The following is a 24,069-nucleotide window of genomic DNA, read 5'->3' as shown; positions in this document are numbered from 1 at the left end:
TTGTTTTAACTACAATCCTCAGGAGAGGACAATAATGAATAGCTGATAAAATCTGATAACTTTCAAAATGTTGCAACTGTTTATGAAGTGAATTTACCTGCAAGTTCTCTTAGCAGAGGTAATCTGAAATGTCATTTTGTTTTGTTAGCCTCATGTTGCTGAAACCAACTATTTGCAGGCATAGAGTTTCAGAAGGAGATTGTGAGTAATTCTGAATTAGCTTTCTTTAGGCAATTTCCTTCAGATCTAGCCGGAAAAATCCAGATTGGAGAAAACTGACATTTAGTGAATAAACTTGGAACGTGTTAGGTTTTTGTTGCAATAATACATAATACCTATTTGTATATATTCTTTGTTATAATAAGCATTTCTGTGAGTGGATTTCTGGATAATACACATTGGGAGAACAGAGTTTGTGGGCTCTTAGCAGAATTCCATTTTCACATATACTCTGATGGCAGTTGTTATATTTGAAGATTTGTCTACATACCAGCTAGCCAAGAGGCATGTATTTTATTAACTGCAGCAAGGACAGGATTACGTGATTTAACTTGGAGGTTGTTTCTCTTCTTTTTGTTCTAGCATTCTCTCCCACCAAGTGCATATGCCACAGTTAAGGCCTACTCAAATTTTGATGCCGACCGGGATGCTGCAGCTCTGGAAACAGCCATCAAGACCAAAGGTGAGGAACATGAGCTGTGGCTATTTCTTCTACTTGCAAGATAGAATGCTGGCATGAAAAAAAAAGTTAAAGGGAACTGTGTCTCAAGACCAGTGTTTAAATAGCCTTACTCTAGGATACCTGTTTTAGGAGGTGTTAGATTTCTTAGACCTCACTGAGTTAGGTTTTGAACTCTGTAAATATGTGGTTTAGAATATGCTTTTGAAGTTGTAACCAAGAGTTGTTGAGGTTATCACTGAAAATGTCCTCTCTTTTTCTCTTGACTCATCAGTACTTCAAATTCTACTACTTTTCTGCCACTGTGAATGAAGCATCAGCTTCTGTGGCAGTGATTTGGGATGAAGCTCTGAATCATGGATTTCTACTGGATTCTTGGATTGGACATTTCTTTCTCAGTTCTTCAGACAGATGTATAGGGATGACTTGAAAAATTTGGGGTCAAAGAAGGTCCTAGAAATATAGTTTCTGTAATAATGTTGCAGTATTTCGGAGTCAGGCCAATGTACAAGTCCTCTGCTTCTCTGAGCAAGGCTCTCAGGTAGGCTTCCATCTCCTTCTGTCAGTGCCAGGACTCACCACTTCCACTGAGGAGCAGGGGACAAATGCAGCTGTGTGGAAAAGCCGGATATGGTGAAACAATCAGGAGTATGGGGAGTCTGAACTGCAGCGCTGGAGTGATAGCTTGCTGGTTGTCCCAGGGCAGTGATCCTCTGTCCTTGTCCCGCTCTGTAGCAAAGAACAGGGGTGCCATGCTTGCCAGGCTTCCTCCAGGCCAGATAAGCAACCGCTGGGCGTAGCTGAACTGCCAAGTCTTTTTCTCACGTGTCAGGAGAGGGCGAAATTTAAAAGCCAAACAGTTTCTCATCAGAAAGAAATGCTGAATTTTCTATCAGTGCCAACAAAGCACATGTTTGGCTTGCTATAAAATGTAAAATACTGCCCTCCCTTACAAGCACTGGAGAAACCCCTTGTCTAGATTTTGAATCGTTTTATGATTTGTTTTTATTTTAAAAAATCCTCTTGCAAGAGAGGAGTAAATCATCATGTTTGGCAGATGCTTTGTCTGTATGTAGAGTTTTGTCTAGACTTAGTAATTTTTTATGGCTCTGATTATAGGGCAAATCTAAACATGTCAAATATACTGCCAGACTTTCAGGATAGGTACAAATTTACACATTCTAACACTCAAGCTATTAATTAACGCAAAAGGAAATTGCAATATCCTAGGCAGTACAAAAGCTTTTCCAGTCAGGAAAGTCAAGCTCATGTTGTTTTTTCACTTTCTTCCAGCAAAGGTAAGCAGTTTGAGTTTGGTTTTAAGTTAGGTGGAAACATTTGGTTAGAGAGATGATTCCCAACCCTCTGAACAAATAATAGGGAAACTTGTTCATGGACCTGCATGTTTGGAGGATTGAGCTTATCTCTGCTTATTAGCTTGTTATCCAGGAGCTCTTCTGGGAAGGAGGTGTTAAGGGGGAGAATCTCTTTATGATTCTAATACTGAATCTTCTACCATGAGGACTCTCTCAAATGAACTATTCCTGGGCGAAATAAAAAACAAGAGTGTTAGGACCTTTCTTCCAGGTTGGTTGGTTGCAAGACATTTGCATCTGCTAATTCAGAAAAATTGCTAAAATGTGGACTCTAGAATGTATGCGGGGGTCTTCCCAGATGAAAATTCGGAGTTATTCAGACAAGAATTGGTTTTCTACAAACAGTGATGTAAACAGCTACACAGGGAAATTCTTCTGCAAGAGAATGTTTTAAAATATTTCTTGGAAATATCTTCATGCTTTTTGAGCTAAAAATATAACACTCATAATGAGCAAATAGTCCCTACCCGCAGCAGCTACCTTTTTCCTAGGAAGTGTCACCAATTCTCTAGCAATTAATTTGCATTTTATAAGGAAGGTAGAAATAAGCAATGTGAAATTGTAGAGAGTAATATGACTTATGTTTTAAGACAGTGAGAGACGTGTAGCAGGTTATAAATACATATGCAAACTCTTTGTGGTTGAGGTGGTCAGTTTCAAAAAAAAAAACATGGGCAAAAGAACTGAACATTTTGGGGGCTTTACTCTATACAGGATAAGGGCTCCTGGTCTGTGAAATCCATTCCTTTGTTTTGAGAACCTGCGTCTTTATATGCTATAATGGGCCAGGATTTCACAATCATGAAAGTAGTCTTTCAAATCATATCCTTTATAGCAGTACTGTGGAAACTGTATCCTGTGGAGTCTTATCTCTGGGAAATCATTTAGGTATGCCTTCTGCATTTTTATATAAACAATATGCAAGTACAGTATTTGCAGTCAGGGAGGGCCAGTTTTGAAGTTACCATCTAATTAATTATGCACCTGTTTCCCAGTAATGCAAACTTCCTGAATCGGGCATGTGTAAAATGGGTGAAACTTAATTTACTGGCTAAACAACAGCTGTATATTTGTTTCAGGGCAAAGATACAGGATAGCATGTCTGATTGTTCTGCTCTATATAATACCTAAATATTTCAACATTCATTCACACTCTTCAAATTAGTTCCTCAGAGGTTAGCCATCTAATTATCTATTGTGGGATCTGTGAGAAATAGTTTGTGTTTATTGGGGCTTAGATTTATCTGCAAAAACTATCATGCACAGATGTATTGCCCAGTCCTTTGTTGGGTTTGGAGTGGAGCTGAATGAAATGCAGGGGGTTTATGTGTATATATATCCAACAGTCTAGAAAGGGAGATGTGCCAAAATGGCACTAGATGATATAAAACCAGTTTGTAGTTAGCAAACCTAGAGTTTGCGTAATGCAAATAACTTGTTACAGTTCTGGCTTGTTGTAGGTTTGTTTTTTTTTTTTTTTTTTTTTTTTGTAATAAATGTCATTGCTATGCCAGATTAATTGTTATGCTATTTAGTTTTTCTGTAGTGAGTTCATCTTGTGCCTTAGCGTGTCCTTTGTCAATGTTGGGGTTTTGCTGTTTAAGACAAAAGGCTGTTTGATTTCTGTATAATGCCTCATTGTGTCCTGTGTATAGATTAGCTTAAGTATGTGAGCCTATATAGAAGAAACTAATTGACTAGAAGAGTACTGACAGAGTATGTTAGGTTTCCTTTTAATTCCTTGTAGGAAAGAAGACTGCTGAAGTGTCTCTTTTCTATTTAAGTGTTATTCCCCAGCATTGTAACTGTGTGTGTCTCAAATACTTGGTTAAGTCATTTTATTGTCAAACTAGGTTACAACCTAAACCACAACCTTTCATTAAGGTCTCATAGTATACTTTCTTATTCCATGACTGGCAGAATTCAAACACAGTTTTATTGTAGGAAAGTGCTTAGAACATACATCTTTATAAATTTATTATATCCAGAAATTGGTAAAACAGTGGTGAGGTGTAAATCATAACAGAGATCTTCTGCAAGATTAAATTCTCTGTTTATATAGTATATCCAGCACACCTATACCCTTTAACAGAGTTTTTAATGTTATGAAGTAAAAGTTTAGAGGAAATCTGCTGGCATGCTTCTGGGGGAAGATAGTGCCTGAAATTCATCCAACTGCATCAGTCACATATTCAGAATGTTAATAGTATCAGTAAAGAAATATCTCATTGCAACGTGGTTTGGGTTTGAAATCTTGCCAAGCAAAATAGCAGAGCTGAAATGATAGTCTTTATCTATTTTTTTCCCTTTGACTCCAGTGGGATCATAGTTTTATCCAAGGAAAATAAGACACTGCAGATCATGAGCTCTGTCCAGTAGTCCTAGGACTGTGTTGGTAGCAGAGACACCGTGGTGCTGAGGCCTCACAAGGGCTCATCTCGTACATCTTCCACTAATAATTTGAGCTGTGTAGTACATGGGTGCTATTAGAAGAGATAGACATAGCTTCTGGTATTCTGCCCATGCTGTCTTTGAAAAGGAAATTTAAGAGAACAAACTTCTAGTAAATGAGCTGGATGTATGCCAGCCCTTGCAAAACGAAAGTATGTTAGCTCTCTTCGCACCTCATCCTAGAAAGTGAGGTGGCTGTCCATCTCATCCATTTTGGTCAGAACAATGCTGGTGCTTTTGTTTTGCTCCATGGAAATTTGTGTACAGTGTCTTTTAAACCAAAAAAATTATAAACTCCAACTAATTATTTGGTTCTGTTAATTTCATCTTTTTGTTTTCTGACTGAGCTTATAACACTGCAATCTTACCAGCAGATTGCCTCCTTTAGAAGAAAAGTTGTTATTAATCAGAGGGGCTTTTTAAGATCTGCTTCCCCCTCATCAAATACATTTCTGTCTGCAAGGAATTTTCTTGCTTTAAAAAAATACGTGAGCCACAATGTTTAATTTTCAGTTGCCCATTGATCCAAATGCACTGATGAAGATGTGCCCAGCGAGAAAAAAATTTGGAAATGAATTTTTGTTTCACTACCCTAAAACTTCCAGAGATTTTAGTGAACCGCAAAGCAAACTGTTGGAACTGCTCTCCTGCTCCACCCTACCTCAGCAGATGTGAGTCAGCATCCTGTCCATGCGGCACGATTCCCAAGTGTGAAGTACAAGCACTTATTTTCCGTTAAATGCCAGAGCAATGAGTTAACTTCATATTTCCATCCACAAAGCATGCTAATAAGAAACTTCAATGCAGTTGTTTGTGGGCTTCTAATCTATCACAATCGTGATTAAACTTGAAAATGTCATTTGTCATTTTTGAATGCCAAGAATGGTTTAAAGTTATAACTTATTAAAAAGCTTCAGACACTGGCTTATGCTGTGGCCCTGCAACAGCTGAAAGGCCCAACATCTCTGTGTCTGTCTGTGTGGCCATTTCTGGACTGGGAGAATTAAAATTTTATAAAACGGGAACACCTTAAAATGTGCAGGAGTAGATTATGGCTGAAATGTGCAGTCAGCATGTTTTCAAACCAAAACTTGTAACTAAGACACATGAGGCTTTCCGTGCTGTCGAGCTCTGCTCTAGACAGCACCTATGCTGTGTTTTGAGTGTCAGAGAATGTAGTAGTACAAAGAGGACGGTAACAAGGAAACTTCTTTAACTCCTTGTCTTATGTCTTTGTAGGTGTGGATGAGGTCACCATCATCAACATCCTGACAAACCGCAGCAATGAACAGAGGCAGGATATTGCCTTTGCCTATCAGAGGAGAACCAAAAAGGTAGCAAAATATGAAGAAATACCAAGTATTAAATACTTCTATTGGGGACAGATTTTTCAGGGCTTGTATGTTTCACAGTTAACTGGGTGTAAACTGGAGATAAGTATTATTTGGTTTATGTTTTCACTATAATTAAAGATATATCTGCTTTGTCCATGCTGTCACAGTTTAGGACTGATGGGACTTGCAAATTTGTTGAGTATGCACAACTGGGACCGATATCTGTTGGAGACATTAGTTTCCTAGCACATCCAGAAATCACAATGGGTGCCATGTCAGCCAGCCACAGGATTCCCTGGTGAGATAGTCGTGAAAAGCCATTGAAATAGCTCAGTTAAAGGAGAAGATGAAAGGGAAATGCTTTAGGGGATTGTTTGTTTATTTGTTAATGCAACTCAGCAAACGGAAAGTATTCTGTTCTGTTCATGGAGCTAGGTTAAATCAGAAAAGACTGAACTCAGTTGTCCTACAGACTCTACAGGTGTCAAACAAAGTTGATATAATGGGTTGAACTATCATAAGATATTGTCCTGTCAGAAATACCTTAGGTACTGACCTATTGACATAGAGAAATCTGTAAAATGTGGGCAAAATTCTGCGCAATGAGTCTTGCTGTCTAGAACACAAGAGCTGTTCTCTTCACTTCTGAGGTTTTGCAAAACTTATCGTAGTTGAAATTTTATGCCCACAAAAAAGGGGAAACTTGCATAGACTTAGAATTATGATGCATGTATCTCTTTCAGGTTGGCCAGACCCAAATGGTAATCCTCCAATAGCAGCCCAGAATGCTCATCTGAAACGAAATGTAAATCTAGAGTTAAATTTTGGAAATTCACCAGGTTTTGTGCATGGCTGATACAGACACGGGCAGGAGCACACACAGGTTGGACGCATGCATCTGTGCACACGGCTGCACCCTGGCAGTCACACCCTGGGACACTGGGACAATCGTGCCTGTCAGTGGACCCTAGTAGTGAAATGTGTCACTTAAATGTTTTGCATGAGCACAAAAATGCACAGGCAAGAAATTCTGCAACTTGATTAATGAAAATGTTTCTCACCTTTTTTCCTTGCTGTGATGCAAGAGCAAACTGAATTTACCAAGTTTAACAAGTGTCAAAGAAAAAACAGTCTGTAGTAACAGCAAAAATTTGGAGTAGAAACCCCTCAGTGAAATAAACAGGTGAATGACAAGAGGAGAGGTGGGATATGAAAAAACATGTAGGTAAATCTTCACTCAACTAATTGCAATTCATTACATTGCCCTAAAATTTATTATAAAGATTATGGTTTCTTTGCTGTTTCAGCTGCTGTCTGAAGAACCTATTTTCACAAAAATAAATGGTGGAATACTGTATCCAAAATTGAGTTACTGTACTAAAATGTTTCTTACATTAGGGCAGCTAGGTGCCCCAAATCCCCACTCCTGCTCTTGGTCAATCCATGCAATACGGGCATACTCTTTTAGCATATATTAGTGCCCTGGATTAAATGAGCAGCTCTGGAAACGAACAAAGTGCCTTGTGTCTTTATCTCTCTGGTGCAAACTTCTCAGAAATTTTGCTGAAGTCACTTTGTCTACCCCTGTTTCCCCTGGCCCTCAAGCTCACAAACTGTTACTGTAGAAACCAGCAACTGAAATGCAGCAATTCCTTTCTGAATGATACAGATTTATTAATAACTTCAGCTCAGGGAATACATAGATCTGTGTGAAAGCCAGATTCAATCCCAGGGATTTCAGCTTTGTAACTACACTACAATGAACCTGATATTAGCATTATTCAAGTGGCATCTGCAACCCATAAAAGAGCACATGATTCTGAGTTTGTTTGCTGCAGATTTACCAGCATTGTGTGAAGTAAACATACCTGACTGTTTCTTTATCTAGGATTGCCTGACGACAACGGAGACTTTGGCTACACATTTCTGATCGTTTCCTTGAAGACAAGGATAATTTTTCTGTGCTCAGAGATAATTTTTTTCTCTTTCAGCTGGATGTTTGCAAACTGGGCCCGTACAGCGGAATAACTGTGCAGTCAGTTTTCCAATGTCTCAGCTAGTAAAGGGCTGGGGTAACAGGAAAAACACAAATAATATGGTGCTCCTGGGAAAACTGGGGGAGTATGATGGGGAAGCACTGACCGCAGGGAGTCAAACTCAGATCCATCTGTGCTTATTAGCTCCAACAGAGTGACAGTGCTTCAAGACTAGAGCGGAGCTGTTGAGATGTGTCTGCACCATGTTTCCCAGCACTTTGTCAGCCATCAGTGAATTTCTTCTTGCTTTCAAAGGATGAGAAAAAATTCTTTTGCCCTAATTTCTTAGTCTTTCACAGAAGAAAAGCTCTTTATGTTCTGTTTCCTTGTCAATTGTATAAGAAACACTGTTGCAGGCTTGGAGACTTAAAGCACTACAGGCTGAATTCTCTGGAGATCAGAAGAGAGCTTTAATTTTTTTCTTCCATCATCCCTCCTTTTTTACAGGAACTTTCTGCAGCGCTCAAGTCTGCCCTGTCAGGTCATTTGGAGGCAGTGATCTTGGGCTTGCTGAAGACACCAGCACAGTACGATGCCTCTGAATTGAAAGCTGCCATGAAGGTAAATGAGCTTTGAAATTTAATTATGTTAGTCTGATGTTACTGTCTCAAGAATGAGTATGGACTTTGTATACAAGGCCACAGTTTTCAAATGTCTCCACTGATTATTATTTTTTTTTTAGTATTACAGTTCAAGTATCCAGCTGCAAGGCATCTGAAACGAACAAAATTCTGGAACCATGTGATTTTAAATTCTTAATTCAATCCTCTCTTTAAGGAAAAAAATAATTTTCATCAGGTCAGGAATAACTGCGGCTGCTCTGGCCAGGTGCTGCTTTGCTGATTGCTCTTAAAAACAATATACAGGTCCATAGTACAAAAAAACATTAAGATAGCAGCTGTAAGCTGGAGCCATTAAATCCTCTGCTAACATTTATAGGCTTAAAAGAGTAGTTTCCAATTACTGGGTTGTATGACTAACCTTGAAAGAACATTCAAAGACCTGCCTCTGTGTGGACCACGAGGAGATTGAGCATGGGGCATCAAAAGCAGTCTTTGGAGAAACAGCACAGCAGTGAGTCACTGTCTTTAGTCCCCTACAATCACAGGCAAGTATGGAATAGATTGCTAGTTTAGAAATATCTACAGGCCACTGAAACAAGACTTTGAGAGGTTCTCATGCCAGTGCATTCCTCTTTCTAAGCAAACTAGGGTTTGAGAATTTGTATTTGTAATAATCACTTAAGTTCTGAATGTTCTTGATCAGGTTATTTAAAAAAAAAAATAAAAAAATTAAAACCAAATATGAAAATATGGCAGCTGAAATTCAGAACAAGACAAAAACCCAATTAATTACTTTCTCTAGACTGTGAAGAAGGAGTTAAAAAACAAACAGACAAACAAAACCACCAGCACATGCCCCCCAAAAAACACAAAACAATACAAAAACCAAAGAACAAAAAAACTGCACAAAACCAAACAGAAAACTTAAACCCAAAAAATCCAACCCAGTACAGAGATGGTAACTCTTTAATTATGGGCCAAATTCCTTCTTTGACTAATCAGATGCTGCCCTCTTCTGGTTTTAAGTAGAGGCTATCCATAATTTACTGTGAAGCAGATTAGTTTGGTTTTGGTTCTTTTTTGTTTGTTTGTTTTTTGCTTGTTTTGTTTTTTGCATAACATATCACATCTGATAGGTTATATATATTATATAGTATATATTAAATATATAATATGTAGAGGATGGCCATATACTTATGTATCATTTATGCTGTATTTGCAGTCCAAAGGCCAAGCCATTACCTCATAGTAACCACAAATGTCAAATATTCCATTTTCTCCTGAGGTCAGCTGTTCCCAACTCCCAGACACTTAGTCTCATGTTCTGAATTTGCCTGAGCTGAAGTTTGACTTGATACACAGAGAGCATAATATGCTATGACATGGGAGTCAAGGCTGGGTATAGCAAAGTTATCACTGAGGAAGTAATGATTTTTCTGGTACACATTCTTACAAAATAATTTTTAAAAATATTTAGAAAATCTTAGGGTTTTTTTTGCCTTCATTTCTGTTCCAGATACCTATTAAAACCACTCTGTCAAAAGCTTTCCTAATTTTCTTAAATGTAGCCATTTTATAAAATTGCTTGGGTTTAGTCCTTTTTTGTTTTTTCCTTCAATATGCAGCTTAGTTCAAAGTACTGGTTCTTCATTGACCTTGATCACAAAAGTGGCTTTGAAATGTTATATGAGACCTTACAATTCATTCATTTAAGTTGATTTGCTGCCTGTTTGCATGTGAAGAATCACGTTTTCTTCCTGTGCTCTCAATGGACAGAAAACAGTCACACATGGACCGCAATAAGTTGAATTCATCCAGTTATGCTGGTGGGGCCACTGAGTGATACAGACACTCACAGCAAATGGACATTGCCCAGAAATAATATCTGCGGGATCTCAAAGCTGTTGGAGTAGTGTTTGGCAACTAAAAACCTTCAATCTGGGGTTTGTCAGGCTCAGTTAGCAAAAAGTACCCCTAAATGTTTGTGAAACTGTTAGAATGGGAGAAAGGAGATGTCTGCACAATATCTTCAAACCATATAAGCATGCCTATTCATTTCTAGCACCTCACTGAATCATTCATGTGTTGCAGGGTCTGGGAACTGATGAAGACACGCTCATTGAAATCATCTGCTCGCGAACAAATCAGGAGCTTAGTGAAATAAACAGAGTCTACAGGGAAAGTAAGTTTACTTTGAAAGTTTCAATGTATGTTTTTACACTAAGTTACATTGATAAGTTCCCCTCAGCGCATGTTTGATTATTAGGGTCACTTACACAACATCTGCATTGGTTCTCTGGCAGTTGGACAGAAGATAATATTTTGTGTTTGTGTCCTGGTTATTTGTGTGTGTTTATATAGTTTTATCTTGTTGTTTGGTAACACATAAACTGGAGAACATATACTACTCATATAAGTTGTGTCTAAATAGGGTCTTTTTTAAAGCTACAGAGATAGCTTAGTGACAGAATAGTCATAGTGCATAGTGACAGAATTAATTATGTTAGATTTATGGATTCTAGGATCATTTAAGTAATAAGAGGATGAATCTGAAATCTACTGAAGGATGCTTGTAAGTTTACTTGGTGGACCTGCCAGAAAAGATGTGAAATGAAACTTCATAAAAGCATATATTCTGCTTTTCAGTTTTTCTAAAGTATGTTATCTGGTTGAAGCTGCAATTCTTACTTGTTTACAAGTAGGTATGAGTGACCTAAAATCCCCCCTGAAAAAAATACTACTTTTTCTTTAATATTCCTTATATGTTTATATTGGCCATTCTGTTTGGGTTTATTGCAATTCAGCGTGCAGTTGTTTGTTTCCCTGAGCTTCAGAGTTGAGCTTCACCATGAATAGGCGGAAATGTAGAAAATTGCTGTGTGCTGATGCTTAATAGTTGTCAAAGGTGCTTGATAAGGTGCTTGATAAGTCAAACATCACAAGCAACACCAATGTAGTCTTAATGGCTGGTATCGTGAAAAATAATAATAATATAATATAATATATAAATAATAATATAAATAATAATATGATGATAATATATATATGTTATCATTATATATAATATATATATAATATATATATATGTATCACCAAAGAGAATGTTGCTGTGGAAAAGAAGAAAAAATGTGATTTTGTAGCAATATAGAATATGACCACTTGGAAAGCAATTAAAATGTCTTGATACCAGAACAGAATCACACATAGCATTCCTTTGGTTTATCATATCAGCTTTTGTCTTTTGCATTAAACTTGTAATTGCAGTTGTCCAGTCATAAATCCACAAGTGGATAAAGCCTAAATGCTGTGTATATCAAACAAGCGAACGTTAACTGGTAGCTAAGAATGATCTAACAGAATATAAAGCTTAAAACAATATTCCCTTCCTTTTAAAAGTCTTAGCCTTTCCTGTTATGTTTCCATGGCAGACTTTGGTTGCAAGGCAGTTCTTATGACTAGCTGGTAGGAATGTAGTTTCTGTTGTATGCGAGCATGCATTTGTTTTCATTGTCTTCCACATGTGACTTAGATTGTAGCTGTTTGTATATGTGCATAAAACACAGTAATTAGCGGCTTTTTTTCCTGTAAAGGAGTATTTGTAGGACACCATTTACTTGAAAATAATATTTTGTTTCCTAGTGTACAAGACAGAACTGGAAAAGGACATTATATCAGACACATCTGGTGACTTCCGCAAGCTAATGGTTGCCCTGGCTAAGGTAGGTCTGTTAATATTTTTTCACTTTTCCTAATGTGCCTGCCCTTTGATAACTGATTGATGGCTGCCAGTAAAACAATTGGTTTTCTGTTAACTTTTAAATGTCCTTATATTTTCACTGTCTTTTGGGGAAAAAAATTTGAATGTTGAAGGGCAGAGTATTTCAACAGCAATGCAGCATTCATAGCAGCGGCTCCGTAATGGAGATGGAGCACACTGTTACTTATTTCGAAAATTCCGAATCAAAGAGAAAAGAATATGTGAAGAAGAAACTGCTACTGTCTGTTAAAACTCTTCTAAATACTGCTATCCTTGTTTGAAGGGTAAAAGGTGTGAAGATAGCTCCGTGATTGATTATGAGCTCATTGACCAAGATGCCAGGGTAAGTGCTGGTAATGGCCATTAAATGTCTGAAGTTGATCAAGCTTTTGGGGATATTGAAAGTACAAGTGCCATGTGAGTGAGAAGTACTTGTGAAAGTGGGTGTGTAGATTTCAGATTGTTTTGCACAGTAATGTTTGCATGCTATTAAGGTATCTGCCACTTGCAATCTTGATACTTTCAGCTGTCAGTTTTCATGGGCTACTTACCCACTAGTACCTGTACAGAAGCTCTCTGGTGTTTCCCTTAAATATATTGAGAAAAAGAGCCTTTAACAAAAGGAAACACGTACATTGTGAAGACTGGTTTTAACCAAGTAATTGTGTAAGACTGAGGGACGTATCATTGAACTTAGTGGCTGGTAATGCTTGTTTATTACATCTGTATCTGTCTTACTACATCTGTAGCTGTCAAGAGCAGTTCTGCTGAGGTAACAGAGCTAAATATAGAGTAAAACATGTACATAGAGGTAAATGCAAAGTAATGAGGCATAGCTTCAGATTAGATCCATAGATCTTCTCCTTGGTGGTCTGCCCAACCATGTGGCCTTTTGTGTTTCTCCCTCTGACACAGTTCCAGTAGTTCTTATTTTCTTGTAAGGAGATTGTATCCATTTGCAATGGCTTCTTGTGTAACTCCTGATTTTCATGATTTTTTCATGATATTTTCATTCTAACCCCAGGAGCTCTATGATGCTGGTGTGAAGAGAAAGGGGACTGATGTCCCTAAATGGATCAGCATTATGACTGAAAGAAGTGTCCCCCATCTGCAGAAAGGTACTAGTCAAGAGATAGATTTATTTTTTCCTATAAAAGAGAATTATACCAAAGTGGTAACTGTTTTGTCCCAGAGATGATTGAAATGAATGTGAAAAGCACTCATGAAACACAGGAGATCTCCTAAATCTCAGTTCATGTCCAAGCTGGGTTTTTGGTTTGTTTTTTTTTTTTTTTGTAATATAACTATTTCTGTGGATGTGTTAATCTCACAGATTGAAGGTGTGTAGAGCTCTTTTTTACACAGGTGAAAAAAGGCTCAATTTTATGTCACATACAGTGAGAGCAAAAATTTTACAAATCTAGAAAATGTGGCTGCAAGAGACCTCAATAAATCCTTTAGCTTTTCCTTCTGTCCTAGAGTAGCTTAGCCGTATCATGTGTTTCAATCTGACAGTGAAGAATCTCAAAAGCAGCTCTGATACTGCTGTAAGAAACACATGGGAATGCCATTTAAAGACTTTCCAGATCCTAAATCACTGTTGTTTAAAAAAACACAAATACAGGATTAAGATGGTATTTTGCTGGATAATAGAGGTGTTCAGAGAAAACAAAAAGGCCATAGCACGGGAACTTTACTGTTAGCTAACAAACTTAGGCTGTACTTAAGATTAAATCCTCAGAAGAACTTGGACAGATTATTTTTAATTGTATGTCTCCACATTGCTCTCTTATTTTTTTTACCGGTTCTTGGTCTGGCTTGATTTCACCTGTTTTATTTCTTGTGATAGTGTTTGACAGGTACAAGAGCTACAGCCCATATGATATGTTGGAGAGCATCAAGAAGGAGGTTAAGGGAGATTTGGAGAATGCCTTCCTTAATCTTGGTGAGTTACCCTAAAGAGTATCTTTAGGAGTTCTTTTCAGTGCTCTTGAAGTACATCATGTTAAGGATAGAGCCTGACTTGCTCTGTGTTGCTGAACAAGAAAGAAACTGGAAGTGCTGGCACTATTTGATCTGCTAGTGTATTTTAGGATATTACAAGTATTGAAAAGTAGCATATTTCTGCCCTCTGCAAAATATAAACCTTGCCTTCCAGATGAAAATAAAAACGCTTGCCTTTTGTGATCTGTTGTTAATTCCACTTTTGTCTGATACAGAAATGTAATGTTTGTTTCCCCAAACAAACAAAGAGGTTGGAACTGTAGCTGAGCACAATATATGTTCAATATAGACATAGGCAGGAGAGAGAACAGTATGTATGTGAGAGAAGATGGGCAGTGGAGGATACTAGAGGCTAAGAGACCTGATTTGGCATTGAATTCTCTGAAACAGGGAGACAGGGTGTGAGGGTGCTGTGGCATGAGATGAAGATGACAAGAATGTCACCAAGAAATTCTTTAAGAGGAAAATCCATTTCAGACTACGGGTGAACTGAGAGTTTTGTAATGCAAATAGAGAATAAACAGAGCTCAGCCTTGAAAGAGAGGCTTCTCATGACTGTTTTCAAAGAAGAGGTTGCTTATAGGAGTGGAAGAATGAAATGTGTGTGTGTGAGAGCGCTAGTGTTCTGAAATGACACTAGCAATGGAAGGAAACACTTTCTCAGATTGTAAGGGTTTGTGGTTCATTTATGAGCTTAGCCCAACAACTTCTAAGTAACAACTCAGGTAAAAATAATTTCTGAATATGACCTTTTGGAGAAACTTTTGCAGAAAACCTTATTTTGGCTACTTATCATATCATTAAAAATGGTTCCAAGATTCTTTGTTGTGCTATTCCATGTATGGTCAGGATGTTCAACTATTCTTATCCCTCCTTTCAGTCCAGTGCATTCAGAACAAGCAGCTGTACTTTGCGGACAGACTGTACGATTCCATGAAGGTAGAGAAAACTGCTCTTTCTTTCTGTTAATTTCTTTCTTGTTATCATTTCATCAAATTTTGATTCCTTAGGCACTTCTATTTGTATGATGTGTGACTGGCACATGTATAAATTAATAATGACTTAGTATTTTTCAAAAGTATTCTTTAACAGTTAGGAGCCTAGACCATCTATTTAGATGCATCTTGTATAGGGAAATACAGGGAAGGGCCTCATAATAAATATCTGTATCAGATCAGTTGATTATAATTAGAAAAGTTAGACACGTATTTTGCAGGTAACAAATATTTGATAGCAGAAAAAGCTTTTTATTGAAGTGCCAAAATAAGACAAAATTTGCCTCAAAACACATTATCAAGAAAAGGGATGGAAGAGAAACGCCTAGTGACAGGTATTAGGCAACACCAGGAAGACCTCCTGGTGAACTAGAACTGCTGCTTATAGTCTTAAGTAGCTAGATTTGTGACTGGAAGTCGGTAAAACACTGCTGATGAGGAAGGTGTGTCTGTGCTCAAATTCCTGGATCACAATAATCTTAGTTAAAAGATTTCATTTATTGTAGCTTTTATTGCTACATATCAGTTGCCTGTAGTTTGCTGTCTTACCATTGGGTACAGTGGCCTCTTTTGCATTTTAGCTATTACAGTCATAAATGTGTATCTGATTGCAGGGCAAGGGAACTCGTGACAAGGTTCTGATCAGGATTATGGTCTCCCGCTGTGAGGTTGACATGCTGAAAATTAAGAGTGAATTCAAGAGGAAATATGGAAAATCTCTCTATTATTTCATCCAGGTAAGTTTCTTTTTTTTATTAATTGTATGGACCTTTGCAGCAGTCTTCATTGGATTAATCGTACCATTAGATTTCATGGGAGATGTTTTAGAGGCTGCAGTGAGAATAATTATCCATGAACTATTGAAAAACCCACCTTTAACTTCACAGTCTACAGCTGGTATAGCTCCTGGCAGCCACTTGCAGGCTTTGTGCCATCAGCTGATGTATTACGAAGGAAAATTCTGCTCACCTGACCCTATCCTCAGACCAAAAGAAAAGAAAAACCAGAATTGTTCTGTGATAGCTGAACGAAAACAGAGCATCTAAGTTGCTGCTCTCTTTCATTTCAGTGTCCAAGGAGCAGGCTTTTTAACTAGAGTCATATTTTTGTCTGTTTCTGTGATTGGACAGGAGCTACAGGTGCTAGGTTTTATTTAACTTGGTACATAGGTAAAAAGCTTGTGCATCTGTTTAAAAACTAGTCTTCTACCCACCCTCACAACAGCATATGATGCCTTCTTCCTTGCATAGATGAAATTGCATCAAAATCTTAAGCCAACATCTTTTTATGAAGGTGTCAATTTTAATTTTAAACAAATTTTCAAAATAATGAACTTGATGTATGACTTTTGCAGTGATTGGTGAGAAGGAACAGAATTGAGTCCTTCAGCTTTAGTTTATGTTGCTCTTTTTTATACCAAAATTTATCTCCCTTCTTGACCTTGCAATTGTATGGCAAGAATGATAAATAATTTCAGTTCACACATAAGGAAAGCACAGTCTAGATGGTCTCCTCCAGGCTGACAAGGCTTCAACTGCAAAACATATTATGTCCCACAGGTTTAGAATGTAATGCATATACTTCCATATTTTGTGACGGTTTCCTTATATGTATTTTGTATTTTTCTTCCCTTGCTGTACAGCAAGACACAAAGGGGGATTACCAGAGGGCGCTGCTGAACCTGTGTGGTGGAGAAGACTGAAAACTGTGATGGAAGAAACCCAAATCCAGAGACATGTTGTCTTTGCTCTTCATTTTACTGTAATCCTAGAAAAAAATTGACATGCCTAGCTAACCTTGAGTTGCCTTTATATCTGCTGGAGCAGTGATGTAAAACGCTTTCTGGTGCTTGTGCATCTCTCAGCAGTAGTGAGTGCCGTGCTTGGCCCTGCCCATGTCCTAACAGTGCATAGCCAGAGAAACTAACCCTCCCTGGATAAACAGGGTTACAGGTGCTTGTGAAAGACTCTGTCTCTCTGTGCAATGTTTCTAATAAAACATAAATAAAATGGAAGTTTTACTTTAAGAAGATGGGTTTCTCTCAGAATTTGAAAAATCTGTCAACAATTCGCTGTTTATTTTGTACTGTTTTTCTCCTCCCAGGATTTACTACTTGTGGCTGAAACCTTATTTTCCTCCCTTGAAGCCCTTCCCCTGTTTAATGATCGAACTTCTCAGAAGCAAAGCCCTTCTCTTTATTATTTTGTTTCCTTTTCCCCCCAAATAAGTGACACTGGCACCTGAGCCACACCTTTCTCTGCCTGTGTGTGAGGGGCTAACGGTATGAATCCCTCTTACACATTTAATCAGCCTGTGTGCAGCAGAAGTGTTTCCTTTGAAAGCCCCGGCGGCAGGAGCGGGACGCGCGAGGTGGGTGCCGGTTGTTTCGGTGAGGAGGGAGTTTCCCGCCGCCCCTTCACTCGCCCACCTCGCGTCGTGGGGCCGGTGCGGGCTCGCGTCCGGCTGAGGGGACTTGGGACCGCGCACAGGACAGCGAAGAGCCGTTAACGGGCGTTGCGGCGCGCGCCTTAAACCTGCGGCTGAGCGGGGCGCTCGGAGCTCCTGTTTCCCTTGTGTGGTGACAGGTATTGCAGTCTTTAGCCGCCGTGAAGTGAGCTCACTCGCTAAAAGGCACTTTTATTGTCTTACTGAAACATTATCTCCTACTACTATAAGAAAGCTACGTCCAAATGTTGGGGAAAAAAGGTGTAAAGAGCAAAGCTTTCTCTGGAGCTGGGCTGCATTTGGTCCCTCACATGGCGGCTGAGGGGAGCGGCCACCTTGGTGTGCGGGCCCGGCCTGGGCAGCCACTCCCTGCCTAGCTTAGAGGCCTTGTGTGTAACTAACATAAATATTAAATAATTAGAAAACAATTTCCTCCTCTCCCAGCTGTTGTTCCTTTGGAAATACAAAACTGCAGGCAAGTATCAGCTGTTTTCCCTCAGGCATTACCTGGTTTGCAGCCCTGTTTCAAAGGCTGATAGACTCCTCAGAGATTTTGAGACTTAAAATCAACCTTTCAGAAAAGATGTGAGAAGCACACAGCAGCCTGCTTCATGCTGCTATTGAAAATGTGAGAAATCTTGCTGAAATATCTCTGGCTGTACAGCACAAGTATTATTTGGTGCAAAAAGACTGGAGTTGATAAAATATTGGTAACTTAATGGCACAAATGATGCCATCTTTCAGGAGCAGCTCCAATTTAATGCCTGATGGAGCAGTGTCATTCACACCTGTTTACAAAATGCCTCTCTATCTAGTTTTGTACATTTAAAAGCTATTGCTGAGATAGCAGATCACTCCTTGAATCTAATTAGGTAAGTCATCTCTATAAACTTTGCTTGCTCAAATGTGGCCCTATGAAAGAAATCAAATAGCAGGCATTTTTCCAGTCAGTGGAATGAACAACTAGAATTTGATGGCAAGCATGCTCTGTCTCGCTGCTGCGGGGCGTTGGAAATTGCAGGCAGTCTTTCTTTGGGAGTGAGGCAATGTTAAATAAACCGGCAGGATTTCAAAGGCCAGGACCATTTTCATTGACTGCAGACTAGAAAGCAAATTAGTCTCCTGTGACATCTAGAAGCTTTCTGGAGTGTAATTGAAGTTGTTTGTTGGCATTGTTGATGATTTTTTTTCTTTTTTTTTTTTTTTTTTGTATTACTGATATTCCAGATAGGCACAAATCTGCAGGCTCTGGTGTTGCTGTCATTTGGTTGCAGGCTCACTAATATGCAGGGTAGATCCCTGTCAATAGAGATGTATTGCAAAAATAAAGTCTCCAGGACTTTGGATATCAGGAATACCTTGAAGAATGGTGCTTGGCACTGTTGCAATGTTTTACTAATAATTCCCCACCTGCCAAATTGAACACATGGCAAAAAGAAAAAAAAACCAAACAACTTTCAGTTGCTTATGCTGTAATTTAGACTGTTGCTCTAAGATCTATTTACCTTCTGAAAAAAAAAAAAAACAAAACCCATGCCTCTCCAGATCTTTGCTGTCCCAAGAACACGTGAAGGTCCAGTTTCAGGTTTTTTTCGGGTCAGATCTTGATTTAGCTTATTGTGTTTGCTCTTTGGAGTTCCCATTCCAGTAACACATGCAACAACAAAAAGTTTTCCTTTGATATTTTACACTTGTGAGGGTGGGATGTCTTTCTATTTCTATACAGGTAACTGTATATGGATAATATCTTTGGAACCAAACATTGCTATTTGCAAGGTCCTTCGGGCATGATGCTTTAAGAAACAAGTAACTTAGTATGAAATTGCATCTCATCCGTTACTGGAGTCCTGCCGGTGGGGATGCTTTTGGTGCACTGGCAGCAGCCGCTCACAAGAGGGAGCTCAGAGAAAGCGTCAAGTATTCCTGCAGTCAAGACAAAACAAAACAAAAAATCCTAATATACCTCCCTATATATTATGAACTCTGCTGTCTCCAAACATTTACATTCCCTGACTCTAAGCTTTCTTGTCAAAAATTCGGTTTCATCTTCCAGTATTTTTTCTGTATCTAGGAATTGGCTATGTTCTCTGGAATACTTAACCAAATTTTATAATTGCTCTCTTTTAGGCATAGGCAACCCAAATGATGTCTTATATTCTAATCATGTTATGAATTTTCAAAACTGAAAGGTTTTCTATAAATAACCTTTCATAGGGTGAATTAATAATGACAATAACTGTAAAGGAATTTTCTCTCCTTTCGTTAACAGGAAGTGGTTTTGATCTTGAAATTATTTCCTGCTTCCTGATTTAAAACAGGTACTCATTCTTATTTTCTCTATAGAAAATTAAATACACCACCGTGTCTTTTGCTATATTCATGTTAGCACTTTGGAATTTAATTGCTAGCAATTGCACACTTTTAACATTTTGACTGTCTTTACTACTACTAATAAAACACATGTGCCATTAAAGTACCTCTTCTAAAGGAGATATTTCCATTTATTAATGTGTATTAATGTTCCTTTGCTTTGCACTGATTGATGTGTTCACAACAGGGAATGTTTTTAAAATTTTAATATAGTTTTAATAGTTACAGTAGGTAACTTTGTTTATGTTCAGCTTATGCATTTTTAGTGCCTTAAGATATTCATTGAACTTCTTTTTTAATATGGCTTCTTTAAAGTCCTGTTTAATGCTTAATAGAAAAAAATACATTGCTATTGAAGAAGGGTGATTGGAAGGAATATATGCAGGTGTGTTAATTGTGGAACAGAGTATATTGCTTAAGAATTCTTGATTGAATAACTAATAAGTAATTTGGCCAATATTCTTTTCTCTGCTGAGCGTCTTTGGCTGGCTGGTTTATACACGCTTACTTGCAGGCAATGGTTTAGTGGTAAGGTGAAAACAAGCTTTAAGACTTACAGAGGCTATTTCTAAGCATACACAGAACTTATCTGAAAATCTGCTTTTATTATTATTATTGAAAGAATACTCATTAAATCTATTTTATCACTTATGTATAGAAATCAAGATGAATTATCTGATTCAAAAGGCTCATCTTAAGAAATGCTGGAATTTATTAAATGTTTTGAAATTATGTTCCATTAAAGAGAAAGGTTTATTTTAAAGTCGCTTTAGCACTATTTAATTTTAAAATAAATGCAAGAAAAAATATTTTTAAAATATTTTAGATTTATGAAGTAGTAAAGATGGGTAAATATTTTTGAACAATATTTTTTAAAATATTTTGTAATAAAATTGTTAAATGGGTATTACTTTGTAGGCTTTCTGTGATTATATAGTAAATTAAATTTTGTTTCTGAGATGGTGCTGCAATTAACTGACTACAGACATGAACAATATTGTACTTAAATACGTCATTAAAGCAACAGTTGGCATTTTACAATAAATACATTCATAACAGGGGATCTAAATTCTTTCCCACTTCTATTTTGACCCCCTCATTAAAAAACAATTGTGCTAGGAGCTCTTTAGGTGTGTATTAGGTTTGACTGTGAACTCATAGTTCTGAATTTTCTTCCTCATTGTAAGAAGGTTTTTCCCTGTAGGTAGGAAAGCAGAAAACAGATTGTGCTATATAGTGGTTCTGGGCTGTGATTCCATCACAGTGCTATTACTGCAAATGATGGATTACAGGAGGATTTTTTCGTGGTCTGCTGCAAATTTGTATATTGCAAATGCACTCAACATTTCAAGATTTTAATAATTACTATTAAAGCAACTGCTTTTTATTTTCTGATTACATTCAGGTCTCACATGGTACATGTTTGATGTGGGTAGGTGGGAAATTTTTCCTCTTTTTTCTGTCCCTCTTCTGTCTTGGACCAATTTGTTTTACTTTGAGAGAGCAGGGTTGGCCTGTCAGCACAAAACCTGCCTGGATGTGAGCTGTATTAGCTTGTGTGTGTCATGTAGAAGAAAACAAAAAACTAGTAGGGTGGGATTTTACTTTTTCAGTTGCTTCTTCCCTCCACCATTTATTACCATATGCAAAAGACAGGATTGTGGAGAGAAATAAGTAATGCAGTTATTTCAGAAATAAGCTGCTGTATCTGTAATTGGTGATGGTGATGATGCTAATGCAGTGTTTTAAAACAAGTTATTGCAGCTAGGCAGGAGCGAAAAGGCTCAAAATCATTAAATTCAGTAAGGTAACTGATGAACTAACAAAATATTCAGAAACTGACCAAGTGTGCACGACTAGAGCTCAGACTCGGCAGCACAGAACCTAGGAAGAGAAGCTGCAATCTGCTTTTCTGTCTTTTTTGTTTTAATGACTTGTGTTGTATATATTTTGGATTAGTGTGGGTCATAGCTCAGAAAACACCTTGATTTTAGATGAATAAGCTGCAGAGATGCCTCTTGGTCCTGTGTGTAAGAAATTTATTTTAAAAGGACGTGAAGTTGGATATGTAGCAGATAATTCACATGTACAGATTGATTTACTCTGATTAAATATTAGAAAGAAAAAAGGGAATATTGTGCCTAAATTTATCAAATGCAACCCATGAGATGGGCAAGTAATACTGTGGTCCTTGGTGTGACGTGTCTGTTAAGCTGTAAGAGCCTGCCTGAGCTGTCCAAGTAAGTGAAATGCTTGGCTTGAGTTTTGAGCCATCTATAAATTCAGGTCCGTATCTTCAGTTTTCAGAGTATTAAGCACCAGTGTCTGTGAAGATCTACACCTGTCAGTTTTAGCAATGGGGATTAGGTGTCTACATAACTTTCAGTGTCTGAGTCTCAGATTGTACGACTGCCTCCTAATATCAGGTATTTACCAGGTTTTGAAGTGTTGCAGACCCTTCAGGCAGGATAGTACTCATTTACCTTGTTCAGAGTTTCTCTTAAATTGGGTGGATGTTGGGCTTGCAGACATCCTGGCTGCTTGATCCCAGATTTTCTTTGTCTTTTAGCTTGGTCTTCATCATCACATGTACTTATGCCACTAGAAAATCTCATTGTTTCAGAAAAGATCGTAATTGAAAGGATCATATCAGTCATCACCAATTATAAACAGTCATGAATTGGGTTGTGAAAATGCTCTTGATTCAGGATTAATACAGTAGGTAATGTGTTTTATAAGTATAGTTGTGCTCTTCTCCCCTCAAACAAGATGCTAGTTAATATTTTCTTCATCTTCCCAGGGTCGACATGACTGCATGGTTTAAAATAGTCTTACTAAGGTATTCAGTTGTCTTTTTAATTAGCCTGGCAGCAGTGTGGACTCATTCATAGAAGAAAAATAAGAAACACTGTGTGGGACAGAATCATCTGATTGCAGTTCTCCTGTTGTTCTTCATCTATTGTATTAATATGATATTAACCAAGTAATTTAGCTTTTCTCTGCCTCAGTTTCTCTTTTAAATTGGAGATTTATTTCTTCTTTTTGAATTAAAAAAAAAAATCTTAAGTAATTCCTGATATAGTAAACCTCCTACAACTCGTGACGAGCTGTTTTCAATAATGCTTCTAGTTACCAAGTTCAGTTCTTCAGGACCGATAAGCATTAATGATTGTGTTTCAGCTCAAATGCTGCCTGGGAAATGGATTCTGAAGCTTTGATCTAATTTTCATAGCCTGTGTATCTGAGCTTATTTTCCCAGGTGGCCAAGTACTTTTGGAGTTTTCTGAGCTGCAGGTCTCGGTCTTAGATTGCACCAGGACAGTAGTGAATCTCTGAAAACTTGGGACCGGGCATCTGAGATGAGAATGCCCAGTTCAATATAGAGGAATAAACAGAACAGCTGGTGGCTGCGTGAACCCTTTAGACTGAGACATTTGGGGAAAGTTTGTATTGTGATAGAGCTGTTCTGTCTGTCCTGCCAGTGTTCTTTGTTGTATCTTCAGTGTTTTGAGAGTCTGCGATCAGTGGTTCTGATTGGTTTTTTTCCTGTATCCAGTTCCGAACAACTGGATGCTCTGCCAATCTCCCAGATCAATGGGACAAAAATGCATGTAGTTTTTCAGACCCTTTTTGCACTCTACCTGTCTTTTGTACACGTGTAGTCCAGGTAGCTGCAGTACTTAGCTTTGCAGCAGCTTAAAAATTTAATCTGCTCCCTTCCTGATCCTTCTGAAGCCACTTCATCTCTCTCTCTCTCTTCCTTTTTTTCCCTGCTATTTTTTAATTTTCTCCACTTAACCATGGAATAAAACCAGGACAACTCTAGAGCCTTGATCTAGAGCTCAGTGAGATCAGCTAGGAAGGCTGATACTGATTTTGGTGTTTGGGGATGTTCAAAAAGCCAGGGTGAGGAAACGAATTTTACTTGCCACAGTAAATACTATAGTAGATCATTGGAAAAGAGCTCAGCTTTGTATTAGTGTATAGATTTGCCATTAAATCATTAAGAGGGTCATTAGACTGATTCAAATTCAGTGTTGGATTTTCCAGATGGGCTTT

The 24,069-nt window shown here is 37.9% G+C and overlaps 1 protein-coding gene across 3 annotated transcripts in view; it reads left to right on the top strand.

Annotated features, from left to right (window-relative positions):
• The window catches only part of ANXA2 (annexin A2), a 36,622-nt gene extending 19,398 nt beyond the window's left edge, over positions 1–17,224 (top strand). For all 3 annotated transcript variants that reach the window (XM_005511201.4, XM_065076126.1, XM_065076127.1), the window contains 11 exons: positions 583–682; positions 5,746–5,840; positions 8,324–8,437; positions 10,531–10,621; positions 12,079–12,158; positions 12,480–12,539; positions 13,221–13,314; positions 14,046–14,141; positions 15,081–15,139; positions 15,810–15,932; positions 16,838–17,224. In XM_005511201.4, coding sequence (XP_005511258.2) covers positions 583–682; positions 5,746–5,840; positions 8,324–8,437; positions 10,531–10,621; positions 12,079–12,158; positions 12,480–12,539; positions 13,221–13,314; positions 14,046–14,141; positions 15,081–15,139; positions 15,810–15,932; positions 16,838–16,897 — 972 coding nt within the window. In that variant the 3' untranslated portion in view covers positions 16,898–17,224. The remainder of the gene's footprint in view (positions 1–582; positions 683–5,745; positions 5,841–8,323; positions 8,438–10,530; positions 10,622–12,078; positions 12,159–12,479; positions 12,540–13,220; positions 13,315–14,045; positions 14,142–15,080; positions 15,140–15,809; positions 15,933–16,837) is intronic.
• Positions 17,225–24,069: the final 6,845 nt, after the last annotated feature.

The sequence above is a fragment of the Columba livia genome, chromosome 11 (assembly GCF_036013475.1).
Source record: "Columba livia isolate bColLiv1 breed racing homer chromosome 11, bColLiv1.pat.W.v2, whole genome shotgun sequence".
Classification (NCBI taxonomy): Eukaryota; Metazoa; Chordata; class Aves; order Columbiformes; family Columbidae; genus Columba; species Columba livia.
Note: the sequence above shows the minus strand (reverse complement) of the source record. Positions and strands in the feature narration are given on the sequence as shown.